The sequence below is a fragment of the Pantherophis guttatus genome, chromosome 2, assembly GCF_059756535.1.
Source record: "Pantherophis guttatus breed Tessera chromosome 2, ASM5975653v1, whole genome shotgun sequence".
NCBI lineage: Eukaryota > Metazoa > Chordata > Lepidosauria > Squamata > Colubridae > Pantherophis > Pantherophis guttatus.
In genome coordinates this window covers 156,577,559-156,594,030 of record NC_142064.1, presented here as the reverse complement: position 1 = coordinate 156,594,030, position 16,472 = coordinate 156,577,559, and the positions used below count along the sequence as shown (strand labels likewise).

At 39.7% G+C, this 16,472-nt stretch overlaps 1 protein-coding gene across 1 annotated transcript in view; it reads left to right on the top strand.

Moving 5' to 3' along the window:
- The window catches only part of RNF213 (ring finger protein 213), a 123,318-nt gene that overhangs the window by 28,842 nt on the left and 78,004 nt on the right, over positions 1–16,472 (top strand). Inside the window, exons 10-15 of the mRNA XM_087887082.1 lie at positions 3,486–3,689; positions 5,595–5,781; positions 7,411–7,463; positions 12,732–12,885; positions 15,027–15,158; positions 15,806–15,904. Of these exons, the coding sequence (XP_087743208.1) occupies positions 3,486–3,689; positions 5,595–5,781; positions 7,411–7,463; positions 12,732–12,885; positions 15,027–15,158; positions 15,806–15,904 (829 nt within the window). The remainder of the gene's footprint in view (positions 1–3,485; positions 3,690–5,594; positions 5,782–7,410; positions 7,464–12,731; positions 12,886–15,026; positions 15,159–15,805; positions 15,905–16,472) is intronic.

Here is a 16,472-nt window from a genome sequence, read left to right as displayed (position 1 = left end):
GCTGGCGGTTCTGTCCACCAGGGGGGATCTCTGTGTTTTCCTTGCTGACAGAGTGGTTTTATGCCTAGACCCTACCTTCCTTCCCAAGGTCAAAACCTGGTTTCATAGGGCTCAGGAGTTAATTCTGCCCAATTTTTGCCCTGAGCCTACACACTGTTTGGAACATATTTGGCATACATTGGACGTACGGAGGTCTCTCGGCATATATGCTAAACAGACCTCTTTTCTGTGGAGGACAGAGTCTCTTTTTGTTTCAGCCAGCAACCCTCGGAGGCAGGGTCACTTCCTCCACCTGTTGGATGTTGGATCAGGGCTTGTATATCTATGGCATATGAGGCCCAGGACTTAACTGTGCCCAGGGATATCACCGCCCATTCAACCTGAAGTGCTGCCACTTCAGTGGCTTGGGCTACCCAGGCCTCTCTAGAGGAGGACTGCAGAGCAGCTACTTGGTCTTCCCCTTCCCCTTTTGTACGTGACTACAAGCTTGACTCTTACGCCTCGGCTGAGGCTGCTTTTGGCAGAAGAGTTCTCCAGCGGGTTCATTCAGACCTAGAACCGCGGGCCCGGACTTCTCCCTCCCAATAGGACAAGGGTTTGGTATGTCCCATTCCTGACTGCTGTTTCCTCCTTGGTGGAGAATGGACATTGGTTATTACCTGATACGCCCTTTCTCAGTGTAGAGGAAAGAGCAGTCAGCCCTGCCCAGTTGGTTTGTTCGGCCCGGGGTTTGAGGAGGGTAGGTCTTTGTTCTTTTGTCTTTACAGCTCACCACATCAGTCTGCGTTGATGCCTTCATCAAAAAGCTGGCAAGCAACAGGAAGAGGCGTGTCTTAACAATTCGCAGACTCAGTCCAAGCAGCTAACAGACTTAGTTAACCCATTCCTGACTGCTGTTTCCTCTACGCTGAGAAAGGGCATATCAGGTAATAACCAACGCCCATTCTGTGCCAACTCAGAAAGCTCAAACTGCCCAAGGAGCTGCTGATAAAGTTCTACAGGGGAATTATTGAGTCTGTCATCTGCACCTCCAAAACTGTCTGGTTTGGTTCTACAACCCAAGAAGACAGACACAGACTTCAGAGGATAATTAGAACTGCAAAAAAAACAATTGCTACCAACCTGCCTTCCATTGAGGACCTGTATACTGCACGAGTCAAGAAGAGGGCTGTGAAAATATTTACAGACTCCTCGCATCCTGGACATAAACTGTTTCAACTCCTACCCTCTACCCTCAAAACGACGCTATAGAGCACTGCACACCAGAATAACTACCGTGTTTCCCTGAAAATAAGACCATGTCTTATATTTTTTGAACCCTAAAATAAGCACTTGGCCTTATTTTTGGAGATGTCTTATTATTTTGGGGCACATGGAGCAAGACGTGGCTCCTCTTGCAGTTTTATCTGATTTCCAGCTCTGTCTCCCTAACCCTAACCAGAGGAAATTGCGGGGACTGGCTGTGCATGTGTTTAAATATTTTTGGGGAGGGCTTATTTTCAGGGGGGTCTTATTTTAGGACATGTGCTGAAAAGCCCAACTGGACTTATTATCAGGGGATGTCTTATTTTCAGGGAAACAGGGTAGACACAAGAACAGTTTTTTCCCGAATGCCATCACTCTGCTAAACAAATAATTCCCTCAACACTGTCGGACAAGTTACTAAGTCTGCATTACTATTAATCTTCTCATCGTTTCTATCACCCATCTCCTCCCACTTATGACTGTATGACTGTAACCTTGTTGCTGGTATCCTTAAGATTTATATTGACCGTTTCCTAATATTTATTTATTTATTTATTTGTTTAAATTTTTATACCGCCCTTCTCCAATGTAGGACTCAGGGCGGTGTACAGCCAAAGTAAAAACAAGACATACATACAAACATAGCAAATCTAAAAACTATTTAAAATAATTAAATATTGTGGCCAAATTAAAACCATTCCAATTTAAAATCAATTTAAAATTTGGTCAAGCCAGCCCAGCTTGTTGAAATAAATGGGTTTTCAGGGCCCGGCGAAAAATCCGGAGGTCTGTTATTGTACGTAATTCTGGGGGGAGGTTGTTCCAGAGGGTGGGCGCCACCACAGAGAAGGCTCCCCCCCTGGGGGTCGCCAGCCGACATTGTCTGGCGGACGGCACCCTGAGGAGGCCCACTCTGTGTGAGCGTACTGGCCGGTGGGAGGCTATTGGTGGCAGAAGGCGGTCTCGTAGGTACCCCGGCCCTAAGCCATGGAGCGCTTTAAAGGTGGTCACCAACACCTTGAAGCGCACCCGGAAGACCACCGGGAGCCAGTGCAGCTCGCGCAGGAGAGGTGTCACGTGGGAGCGCCTCGTCGCCCCCATGATCCCCCGCGCGGCCGCGTTCTGGACCAGCTGGAGCCTCCGGGTGCACCCCAGGGGGAGCCCCATGTAGAGAGCGTTGCAGTAGTCCAGGCGGGAGGTGACGAGTGCCTGAGTGACTGTGCGTAGGGAGTCCCGATCTAGAAAGGGGCGCAACTGGCGTATCAGGCGGACCTGATAAAAAGCCCCCCTGGCCACGGCCGTCAAATGATCTTCCAAGGACAGCCGTGCGTCCAGGAGGACGCCCAAGTTGCAAGCCCTCTCCGTGGGGGCGAGTGATTCACCCCCAATAGTCAGCGATGGCGTCAGCTGGCTATATCGGGACGCCGGAAGCCACAGCCACTCGGTCTTGGAGGGGTTGAGTTGGAGCCTGTTGATTTGATTGCTTATTTGTTCCCTATGACTATCATTAAGTGGTGTACTTTATGATTCTTGACGAATGTATGCACCATTCTTGTATTGATGCATACCAAGTGACACACATACTTGTGTCTCCAATCACACTTTGCCAATAAAGAATTCTATTCTATTCTATTCTATTCTATTCTATTCTATTCTATTCTATTCTATTCTATTCTATTCTATTCTATTCCATTCCATTCCATTCCATTCCATTCCATTCCATTCCATTCCATTCCATTCCATTCCATTCCATTCCATTCCATTCCATCCCATCCCATCCCATCCCATCCCATCCCATCCCATCCCATCCCATCCCATCCCTATCCCTATCCCTATCCCTATCCCTATCCCTATCCCTATCCCTATCCCTATCCCTATCCCTATCAATCCCTATCCCTATCCGATCCCACTTGCTATTGGTAAAGAAGGTAGCTTGATCTCTAGATTAATTAAAGATAATCTCAGTAATTGTGCTGTCATGGCAGCTATTTTGCAAATATGATTCCTATTGTCTTAGGGCAGGTAATTTCTTTGCCCCCCACCGTATTCTCTCTATCTGCTTATTGGCCTCAAAATGGTTGGGGGTTACTAATGTAGAATAGAAAGAAAGCAAAATTATGTTATTTTGTTATAATTCTGAAGGACTGTATTTCTGTTGGAAGTAAGAAAGGCAAGTTAATTTGTACAGAGTTTCTGATAGATGATTATTTTTTCACTAGAACTTAATCTGTCTCTTTCAGTGTGGAGAAGTTGATAATGTTATGTAACTACTGTATCGAAGAAGAGATTCATCACTGGGTGTGGACACTCCCAATTCTTTATCTATTTACTGTGACTGATTTCGAATATAAAACTAGGACTTGCCTTGAATCAGAAGAAAAATGGGCAAGGTTGGAAGGTATTCAGTATGTGGAATTCAGAGATAAAAACAGAAAATTCAATAAGTAAGTTTTCCAGCCTAGTATTGTTACCTCTGAAGTGATTTCGGATTTTTTTGAAAGACAATTGAGCTAAGACATGGATTTTCAATATTTATACAGATAGTCCTCAATTTACAACTATTCATTTAGTGACTGTTTTAAATTACAACAGCACTGAAAAAAATGATTTATTACTGCTTTTCCCACCATTGCAGAATCCCCCCCCCCCAAGGGCAAGTGATCAAAATTTGGACACTTGGCATCTGACTCATATTTATGACAGTTGCAGTGTCCTGGGGTCATGTGATAGCTTTTGATGACCTTCTGACAAGCAAAGTCAGTGGGGATGCCAGATTCACTTAATAACCATGTTACCAACTTAATAACTGTGATGATTCAGTTAACAACTGTGGCAAGAAATTTTGTAAAATGTAGCAAAACTCACTTAACAAATGTCCTGCTTGGCAACAGTAATTTTGGATTCGGTTGTTGTTATAAGTTGAGGACTATTAATTATAAGTTGAGGACTGCAAAGTTGGACTCCAAGAAATAGAAATAGTGCCATTTGGTGATGTGACCTTCCAAGGTAGTAAATGTTTGTCACCTTCACAAACGATACAGAGGTTAATAAAAATAATAAATTATCATTGCACAAATAATTAAACTTTCTCCAGTGGTGCAGGTCTTTTTGCTTTGATTAGTCCATAAAATGACTGAATAAATTACTCGGGTCCTGCCAGGGTTTCAAGAAAGAATTGAGAATATTACTAAACAGTAATATTGTGATATAAGAAACCAATATGCAACATAGGAAGTATTTTTGAGGTGGTAACTACAGTTTAGGTAAGGTTATATTTTGGTACTTTATTCTCATTATCAATATTAAATAACTAATATAACAGGACTTTTGCAATGTGCTCTACCTGGGGCTACCCTTGAAAAGTATCCAGAAGGTTCATTTGGTGCAGAACATGGTCATCTGGGCAATTTTAAGTGCCCAAGAAGGCTGCATATAACTTTTGCTTTGTGAGCTGCATTGAGTACCAGTTTGCTTTAGGGTCTGTGCCATGTCTGTGCCATATTGCTCAGTTGCTTTCAACTATGCAGAGCTTCTAATGTACTTTAAAGTCTTAAAAATTCAGGGAGATATTACTGCCTTTAAAGTAGCCCATATTGAAGTATATAGCACAATCAAATATCAGGATATGACCACAGGAAATGTTTTATGAAATTTTGTATTATGTCATTAAATGTTTTATGATAATTTTACATTATTTGCATTGTCATTGCTTGCCCCTCAGAGGTGAGAAAAGCCCCCAATCTCTTGGCCCTCTGCAAAGGGGTCAAAATTTGGCTATGTAGTCTTGCGTGGGGGACACAGGAACCCACATGGGACTGGTTGGCCACATGAGAAATCCCCCCTCCTAGCCTGTACCAACAGCTACTAATCTACTATCTTGAAATTCTTCATCTTTTTTTTTTTTTTTTTTTTTTGCTTTAATTTATATGCCGCCCTTCTCCAGAGATTCAGGGTGGCTTACAATGCGTCAAGCATTTTGAAATTTTATAAGGTCATTTTATAATTTTAACATTTTAATTGTAAATTATTCTGTTTTTAATTGTTTATTTTTATTAATTTTATTGATTAAATTGCAGCCTGCCTAAAGCAACTCTCTGGAGGAGATGGGCAGTTAAGTATAGAATATAAATAAATACCTTCAGAGTCAAGCAAACCCAGTTTTTTTAGATATAGCAGCTGCAAAATGTAAAACCAACTTGAAATTTCTTAATTTCTGGATTCACAGTTCCTCACGTTCTGTATAATTTTGAAATTGAAGCTCCTAAAAAAAGTACTCAGAGAATACACATTGTGCCATGTTTTTATTCAGATTTCTATGTAACTGTCATGCTTTTCTGTATGTTGAAAAGGAATATAATAATGGAAAAGAAGCATTTGCTGGAAGGAAACCAAACATTATTCAGAGCCTGGTTCTGCTTGTTACCACTATATCACCTGGTGGAATTTATCTCTGGCCCTTATGCTAATCCATTTGACTGTCTTCTGGGAACTTTTTATAGACTGAAGAACTTGAGAATTGACCGTCAAAACTGTCAGGTTTGTTCTGATTTCTAATTAACATTTTTAATCATCTTTGTCTGATGATGGAAAGGGATAGATACCAGAGGCTCAAGCTTACATTTGGCCCATAGGTTTGGCATTACTTCTGATGTGAAGTATGCATCAGCAAGTATGAGAACTTGCTTTGTCCAAACTATTCTAGTAAATTGGTCTATTAAGGCCTGATTTACAGATTTAACATCAATTTGGCATACCAAATTGCTACTTTTGGCCTCAGGGTAGAATAACCTCCCTTGGTCAAGGCATACTGTTTGCCTTTGATATCTTGGGCTCATAATACAGGTAGTCCTTGACTTACAACAATTCATTTAGTGACCAAAGTTACAACAGAACTGAAAAAAGTGACATGATCATTTTTCACACTTACAACCATTGCAACATCTCCATGGTCACCTGATCATAATTCAGATGCTTGGCAGCTAGTTCATATTTATGACCATTGCAGCGTCCTGGGGGCATGTGATCCCCTTTTGCAACTGTCTGATGAGCAAAATCAATGGGGAAGCCAAATTCACTTAACAACCATGATACTAAGTTCTGAATGATTCACTTAACCACTGTGGCAAGAAAAGGCATAAAATGGGGCAAACTCATTTAACAAATGTTTCACTTAGCAACATAAATTTTGGGCTCAATTGTAGTTGTAACTTGAGGACTACCTGTATGCATCACTCACCTCTGGAAGGGTCCCATATTAACAGTAGGTTGCAAAAGGGGTTTATTCTTATCAGGGCAATACTGCATGTCCTGGTATATGTCATAGAATTTCATATATGTAGATACTTCCTCCCCAGTGGAAGAAATACTCATTCACTTGGGTAGTAATTAGCCAGGTTTGGCAGCCTCAGGCAAACATAGGTAAGCATCATGAGCTGATAATAAGATACCCTGTACGTTTAAGGAGATACACTGCACAGAATTCCCTTCTTGAAACACTGTGGTTCCCACTATTTCTTGAGGGTTGTTAGCCACACTAGGCAGATCAGACCAAGCAGTCAGCTCCAGGAAAGCTAAAACTACCTTTATTGATATTAGCAATAAAAGCAGAATCTTGCAAGATTGATTGTGCTGTACTTCCTCCCTCTTAGATCTGTTTAGATCCGTTGATTGTCCAAGTCTTCTCTAGGGCAGAATGTATTTCTTACAAATGGAGGCATTCAGATGCACGGCAACACATGCACAACACATAGGCAAACACACCCACACCCCAACCTCTTTAGGCAGTAAACTGTAGAAAGCCAGTTGACTGGGAGATGTTTGTCTAAAACAGGGGTGTCAAACTCGATTTCATTGAGGGCCACATCAGGGTTGTGTTCAACCTGGGGGGTGTGTGGGCAGAGAGTTATGGCAAGCTCGACTTCACTCATGTCGGGGGTGCCTCTGGTGGCCCGGATGCTCTGCTATGAAAACGTACTCCCAAGGTCTGTTTTCGGCTGTGACAGCTTCCTGCAAACCTTTGCCAGCGAAAATAAGAGTTTGGGAGGGCAGCCTTGCGGGTCAGATCTAAACACTTCTCAGGGCGGATCCGGCCCCTGGGCCTTGAGTTTGATAACCCTGGTCTAAAACATTGATTCTTTTTAATCCAATCTTTTTTCTCTGTTTTAGGATGTAGAAAAGCTTTTAGAAAAATTGTTGCACATCCTGTCAGAAGAAAAGATGTAAGTAAAATGTGCATGTCCTTTTTTTTAATTAAAAAAAGCATTCATTTAGAACAATAGAAAAATTGATCGTGAATTACTTATGTAGCTTTGTTTTGTCAAGCTGAAAATGATAATTCATGACAAGGGGTCCTTAAGTCTTTGAGTAAGTACTTGATTTAATCAGGTGTTGGAATAAGTAGCTGGTGTTTGTGCAATTTCTAGAGAGAGCACGCTCAGAAACCGCCATTTGCAAAGCTGACCTGATTAGTTGTCGCTAAGGCAAAATGGCCTATGTGGCCCTTGCTGTCTGAAGGACGTCTGACGCCTCTGTGCATGATAAAGTGCTCCATCAAATGGATTGCTCATGATCCACAAACTGGTCATAAAAGATTACATGTTATTTTAATAACTATAAACACTAGTGTATACAAGCGCTTTAAGAGAAGTTAGAAAGATTCATTTGTTTTTTTTTATTGAAAAAGTTTTACAAACATCAATTTCCCCCCTATTTTTCCCCTCCCCCATCCCTCCCTTACCCCCCCCAAACCCTCCCCATGCCCCATGACTTCCCCAAGGTGAAATCCATCCCCATTATATTATATCATGCATTACCACCCCTCTATTCTCCCCCCTGTGTACTATACAATTCTTCATAACAATAAACTATTTTGCCCCCTATAAACTATACATTTCTACACAACATTTAACTAAAAGCTATCTGGTACTTCCTAGTTTGGAATTTATTCTGCACATAATCTATCCATTTTTTCCACTCCCATGCATAAGTCTCTTGAGTCCGGTCTTTTAAGTATGCTGATATCTTCGCCATTTCTGCAAAACTGGCCATCTTCAAAGTCCATTCTTGAATTGTAGGCATATCATCCCTTTTCCAATATTGACCAATCAATAACCTAGCTGCTGTCACCATATACAATATCAATTTTGTTTCACCCACTAAAAAACCCTTAACTATACCCAGTAAACACAATTGAAGAGAAAATTGAATTTTTTTCTTCAAAACATTTTGCATAAGCCACCAAATTTTTATCCAAAAAGCCTTTGCTTTCTTGCATGTCCACCATATATGATAATATGTAGCATCTAAGCAATCACATCTCCAACATTTCGGTTGAACATTAGGATACATACATGATAATTTTTTAGGATCTAAATGCCACCTATAAAACATTTTATAAAAATTTTCCCTCAAATTCTGCGATTGTGTAAATTTAACATTCTGAACCCATATTTTTTCCCAAGTTTCCATCATAACTGCTTCTCCAAAATTTTGCACCCATTTTATCATACAATCTTTAACCAATTCATTTTCTGAATCTCTTTCTAACAAAACATTATAAACCCTCTTAATATGCATTGGACCTTTTTCTTTTATCTGTCTAACCAATTCTTCTTCATGCAACATTAGGCCAGTTCTTTGATCTTCTCTCCATCTCAGTTGAAGTTGATTATACTGTAACCAAGATAAATTAATCCCTTCTTCCAACAGTGTATTCAATGTCTTTAATTGCCATCTGCCCCCATCATTAAAAACTGCTTCTTTGTATAAAAACCCCCCGAGTGACTTTATTTTTATATTCCGTATAATATGACCAAGAACCAACCACAACAGTATTTTATAATCCCATTTAAGACGGTGCTTCTTCCATACTCTCATCAAGGAGCTTCTAAGTATATGGCTGTTAAATCCACTTTGTTTTCATAAAATAGATATGCATGCCAGCCAAATTCAAGATCATAACTCTCAATATTCAATATTCCAGTCTTTGTTCTTCCAAACCAATCACTTGCTTGTGTAAACGCTGCTGCTTCATAATACAATCTCAGATTTGGAAGTTTAAGACCACCCCTTTCACGAACATCTTGCATAATTTTCAGTTTAACTCTTGGCTTTTTCTCATTCCAAACAAACTTATTCACTCCTTTTTGCCATTCAGTCAGCTCTCTCCAAGATCTTCTCCCATTCTTTCCCATTTCTATTTCTATCCATACCCGGCTGTGGTCAGATAAAGTCCTCGGAAATATCTTTGTTTTCTTTGTCTTTAAAAGTAAGTCAACTGTAAGTAGAATAAAATCAATCCTAGAGAAGGATCTGTGTCTATCTGAAAAAAAAGTAAAGTCCAATTCTTTTGGGTTATGCACTCTCCATATGTCTTTCAATTCCAAATCTTCTTTCATATAAAAAAAAAACTGTGGTAGTTTAGCACATGATTTTGCTAAACTCTTCTTATCTTTTTTAGGATCTATTACTCCATTCCAATCTCCCATAAGTAGGATAGATCTATAGTCCCATTGTAATATTTTAGAATGCAATAATTTATAAAAATTTTCTTGTTGTTGGTTAGGAGCATAAATTCCAATCACCAAGATTGGACCATTATCTGTAAGAAGTTCTATTGCTATATATCTTCCACAATCATATGCTTCTATAAATTTTGTTGGCAGTCTTTTATTTGTATAAATCACTGCACCATTCTTTTTCTCAGAATTTGAAGCTATAAACTGTGTTCCTAATCTAGAGTTTATCAAATATTTTTGATCTTGTATTCTAATATGAGTTTCCTGTAAGCAAATAACATCATTATTAAATTGTCTCAAATAATGGAATATCTTCCTCCTTTTCTGTGGTGAGTTCAATCCATTCACATTCCAAGATAAAAACTTAATTATCATCTGTAGTCTCCTGAAGCGATAAGAGCATTTGCTGAAGTTGTTGTTCCAGACTAGTAGTCTTCGGCTTAGCTCCCCCCATGGCTTCGGATTTTTGTGCTTTATCATCGACTCCCTGTTTATCTTGTGGTAGCTTAGAGCTCTGGTGTTGTTTCTCTAGAAATTGCTTGTAAGCTGCTTGAATTATACGCTGGTCTTTAGCACTGTGCAACATTAGGTCAAGATCCGCTGCCACTTCTCTTGTATTTTTAGGTGGTTCAGCTAAAGCCTCTAAGGGAAGATCCAACAAGGGTTTGTCTAGAAAACCCCCTATTGCTCCTTGGGTCTCCATTGCCTCCTTCTCCGTCTGCTTCCTCTGCTCTTCAAGCTCTTGTTCAAATTCCTTCTCTTTCTCACCCTCCACTATGGCTAACACCGAAGAGGTACGTGGAGATACTGCACCAGATTTAAAAACATTAAAGTAGAATTCTTCCGCTTTTTGAAGAGTGTTTAATCGATATCTCTTTCCTTGATACCTCAATATTATGCCCATTGGAGTGTCCCATCTAAATGGTATTTGTTGTTTCTTTAATTCAGTCACCAAGAACCCAAAGTCCTTTCTATCTCTTAACATTTTAGGTGGCAACTCTTTGTAGATCCCAATCTCTCTTCCATCCACTTGAATAGTAGAAACAAATGACTTTTGTAAAATATCATTTCTTATTCTTCTATCTGTAAATATATCACCACATCTCTAGGCAATTGCCTTTGCCTTGCCACCCAAGAATTCTGTAAGACCTTATCAATTTTGCAAAAAATCTCCTCAGGGTCAACCTTTAGCATAACAGCCAAAGCATCAGCACAGATCCTTCTCAGATCTTCTCTAGTACTCTCTTTTATACCTCTAAGTCTTACAGCATATTCCATAAATCTGAATTGCATCATTGTCACTTCATTTTCAAGCCTCTGCATTTTGTTATCAACATTAGAAATTTTCTGATCAGTTTCCTTCATTTTGGATTCTACTTCTGAGCTAAGATGTTCCACTTTCTTATCAATCTGGACCACAACCTTTGACAAACCAGTCATAGCTGCCAATATGTCCCGCTTCACCTTGTCATACTTTTCTTGAATCACCTCCTTAAATTCCTGCTGAGATTTTTCAAATTTCTGGTCTAAAACTTCATTTTGATTCTTCAAAGCCACAGCAATAAATTCCTTCAAATCTTTAAATCCAGATTCTTGTGTTTGAGTCTGTGTCTGCAAACTTAAAGGCTGCTCTTATGGCTTGTGAGTGGGGGAGCCCCCCCCCCAGCAGCTTTAGCTGGCTTTGTCTGCTTAGAAGCCATCCTTCCACGCAGCCTGATTCTTTCCAAAAAGGATATCCTCTCTCCCTTTCCACCACAAAAACCTTTCAAAAATTTCCCCAGCTTTAGTCAAATCCCAAGGGAAAGATTCATTTGTTTTGTTTAATAACATTTGTAATCCACTTACGTCTGTGATAGTGCCATGATTAGCATTTTGTGAATGAAATATTTCTACTAGAAAAGGAGAATCGAAGACCATTAGAACAAAGTAGGAAGTGATCTTGAGGAAAGGAAAAAGGAAAAAAAATTGACCTCACTCTTCCTTCCTATAGAGGAATCCCACTATAGAGTATGATATTGCATGGACACCCCCTCTCCCTGCTCCCATTTTTTAGTATCTGCCTGCTACCATTGCTGGCCCTCTGTTGAGGAATGCCCAGCCATTCAGGGAGGAGGAACGAAGCAGGGGATTAGCCTTGAATTGTTGCACAGCTGCAAGACACCCAGGACTGACACCTCCCCCATCAGGTTCCATGGAACCATTCCTGTCTTTTCCCAAGGGATGGCAAACAGTCTGGGGAAATTCCTGTACTGTAGATAAAATAAAGTTACCAACTTGAACCTTCCACGTGTGGCTCTATTGCTTGAGCCTGACACCTTCCCCTGCTTTCCAGTGCCCATCCTTGCCAGCCCACGTGATACCCTTGCTTCCATGCTGCCTTTGTCAACTCCCCCATGGTCCTTGCCAGTCCTTCCATGCTTCGCAGTGCTTGCCCACAGCATCCCCCCGCCCCATTTGTTGCACTCCTTATCTGGGGCTCCTGCCTCTTTCCCTTTAATGACCCACACAGTCCTAAGGTTATGTTGGCACACAGGACTGCCGTCACTAAGTGATGCAGTCACTTTATGCCGTGCTTTACGTTTGCATCACTTATCAGTGGCAATTGTTTTTATTTCAATTACAATTGATCCAACCTGAAGACTACCAGTGTTTTGTTAGGGCTTTATTTAACACTTAACTTTGATAGTAGGCCACGTTTCCAGGTGAGGCACATCTTTGGAAAATTATGAATGAGTGGTGTTCATATTCACAAAATGGCTTCTATAGAAGACTTCCTAATTCAAAGAATCAACAATGGAGATGTGTATGACTGGGTATGAAGATGAAGAAACATATTTTACCTTCCTATAAGTTTAGATTTCTTTGCAAATAACATTTTGAACTCTTGAGTCTGTGTTATTATGCGTATTTTTAATATACATTTCTGGTGTCTCTTGATTGCAAAAAATATACAAACTTTCTGCAATTCAGTACAATTCAGAAAGAAGATTGGAAATGCTCTGCTATTGCCTGTCAAAATCTTCATGAGATATGCAGCAGTCGGATTCCAGTAATATCACAATACAAGTTATTAGCTACAGCAATTGAGATTGTTTCAACAATTCTTGCACTTGTCCCATCAGAGGTAAGCTTCTCTCTCTTGCCCTTCGATAGTTCATTAAGACGAGTGTGGAAAAGGCTTTCTTGATCTCCCTGAAACTGACTAGAAAAACAGAATTACAGAAAGGTTATTGGAAAGGTTCTTGGAGATCTTCTAGTCCCACCCCCGCTCAAGCAGGAGACCCTATCCATTTCAGACCTAGGGGGAATTCATTGGGACAAATAGCTTTGGTGATGTAAGTTATATAAAAACACCATTGTTTTTGAGTGCTTCAGGCAGATAATAGTACAGATAGTCCTTGACTTACAACAGTTCCCTTAGTGACTGTTTGAATTTACAGTGGCACTGAACTTCATGATAAGTGAAGTGACTTATGATCATTTTTCACACTTAGCAACCATTGTAGCATTTTCATGGTCACATGATCAAAATTCAGATGCTTGGTCACTGATTCATATTTATGACAGTTGCAGTGTCCTGGGGTCATGTGATCACTTTTTGTTACCTTCTGGCAAGCAGAGTCAATGGAGAAACCAGATTCACTTAACAACCATGTTTTTACCTTAACTGCAATGATTCACTTAACAACTATGGCAAGGAAAGTTATAAAATTGGGCAAAATTCAGAGGTATTCAGCAGATTCTGACCAATTCTGGAGAACTGGTAGTGGAAATTTTGAGTAGTTCGAAGAACCAGTAAATACCACCTCTGACTGGCCCCACCCCCATCTATTCTCTGCCTCCCGAGTCCCAGCTGATTGGAAGGAAATGGGGATTTTGCAGTAACCTTCCCCTGGAGTGGGGAGGGAATGGAGATATTACAGTATCCTTCCCCTGCCATGTCCATCAAGCCATGCCATGCCCACAAAGCCACGCCCACAGAACTGGTAGTAAAAAAAAATAGAACCCCACCACTGGCAATATTCACGTAACCACAGTCTCATTTAGCAACAGAAAGTTTGGGCTCAGTTGTGGTTGTAAGTCAACGACTTCCTGAAAAGTATTTTAAACTTCACAAAGTAATCTGCCTTGAAATTCACATCCCCCAATGTGATGATAGCAGTTAGACTATTCTCAAACCTGGCATAGATTCGGTACAGATTATAGGTATACTGAATCTAATCATATGTATTATTCCCTGCTTTGATGTTCAGAAGATACTGTATAACCGTAGGGACACCAAGGACCTTCCAAGGTGGTTTTGAACTATCGGTTTTCTCTTCTGTGGTCAAATTTCACAGATCTCAGTAGGCTGCAGAGCGGATCATTCTATGATGCCTGAAATACCCTCCCAAGCATTTTAGGATTATAACTGAAATAGCAGAGAGTCCCATTGGCCAGTTTAATCATAGGGGAACTAGGAAGTGTAGCTTTTGTGCCCCTACCCTTTGGAACAGCATTTCCACCAATAGAACCCCTTTCTCCTGAAATTTCAAAAAGCCCTTAAAATCTAGCTTTGATACTAGGCTTGATGTTAATGTGTTGGGTGTTGCCATTGTCCTGCATTTTAAAGATTGTTTTAATCTGAGCTGTCTTGTTTTATTTTATGTTTTAATTTAGTATTATATTTTGTAAGCCACCCAAAGTTGACTTGAATGGGTATCTATAAAGGGTATCTATAAATGGGTACCTTGACTTATGGCTGTTTGCAACATCCCATGGTCACGTAATCACATTTTATCATATTTTGCTGAAAATTGGCATTTACTTTAGGCTTCCAGCAAAACCGGTCAATACTGAACAATTAGTTTTCTTAGTAACTGTGGTGTTCATTTAATGACTGAAGCAGTCAATTTATTGACTTTGATGTCTGCAAAAAAGGCCGTAAGAATCAGGTCAATCACATGAGTGCCCCATTCTATGACCATAATGGGTAGGCTTCATTACGGTTGTAGGTTGAGGACTACCTGTATTAAATCTACTTTTATTATTACAGTTCATCTCAAAGTCAGCCAGATGTTTAGACTGGATTTGGCCTTTTAGGTACCCATTGAGTCCTTCCCAAGTACCTGAGATAGACAAATGTTGTTTGGTGTTGTTACTATTAGTGGAGATGGGTAACTGCCTCTAAGTGGATTTTCCTCTCTTAAAATTTTACTTACGCTTATTCAGGAAATAGGCTTCCCTTCTCATTCAACAAATTATATTTTCCTTTTCATATGACAGGTTTCAGAAATGGAGTATACCACAATATTCCAAAATGTTTGTAAAACTACCAGTGATTGGTTTCATAACTGTCTTCCAAAATCTTTGCTGGAAAAAAGACCAGTTACGTTTTCTTTGAAAAAGGAACTTGAGGTTTGTGTTTTAGAATTGCGCTACATCTAGATTTTATACAGAACATTGTGATTTGTAGCTTCCTTTTTCTTTTAACAGTAGTTCTAATTTTCTTTTCCTAGCCATTTTTATATCAGTAATCATTACTGAAAACTGTTTAATGCATGAATTTTTGCAGTGTACACTGTGAAGTGAACCAGTATCTCTGTTGATCATCTATTTAGCCTATCAGAGGCGTGTGTCGCCAGTTGCAATATTTTTCTTAGTTCTTTACAAGTTTGCAGGGTGTTACTTCAGAAAAATTAGAGGATAGAGAAAAGACGAGACCAACGTTGAAAACTAATCTTATTTTATTCTAGAAATTTTGAACATTGTTTTCATAGTTACTTCCCTGAAGTCATAATAGGATCTCAAATTGTAGTTTTCTTCAGGTTTGAAGGTGGAGCTTAACCTGACATTATATCTTCAGTTTAGTTTTCCAATTCTTAAAAAGCATATATTCTTTTCTAATAGGTGATGAAATATTCTAGCATTAAAGTTTCCATTTCCATTTGGAAACATTTCAAATGTTTCCATTTGAATAGAATAAATACTCCTACATTCCTACTTCCATCTTAAACAGTTTTTCGTTTGTGGCTTTAAAATGTAAAATAATGTTTTCTTTGTAGGCATTGGATCACTTTTTGAAAATAAAGTTTCCTAATAGCAGTAATTCTGAACATTGGAAAGAAACTTTAATTACAATTTTGAAAAGCAGAATTAAACAGGTATGTAGATATATAGTGTCATGAATGTGATGTTAATCCGCTTGTACTAATTAATTAAGACCTAGATAAGGATAACCTATTTTGTGACATGTGTCGTCTTTTATTGTCATTAAATTAAGATTAGTCTGAATCACTATCATATGTGGCAAAACTGCTTGGAGTTTCTAGCATCAGCAAAATATGATTTGGGACAAGAATGAATCACTACAGTAATATAAACTTACCATTTGTTTTGACCTGATGTGTGCTTGTACAGGGGCGCTCACATTGCATTTTGGGGTTTCACACTTGCACGCTTTGGGAACTTGGCACCAAAAAGGTTAGCCATCACTGGCCTATATGTTAAGTTGGTTATGGGGACAACTTGAGTATCCTTGAGTATCCATCAGCTACCATGACAGATGCCCTCTGTGAACCCCTTGATTTGTTCTCAGACTGGTATTGGAGACTTCTCATGTTTTAGTGACTTCAATCTCCATACTCTCTGGATTGGTTGAAATAGACTTGGGAGTTCATGATCTCCGTGGCAATCATGGACATGTCCCAAATAATCTCTGATACAACATAT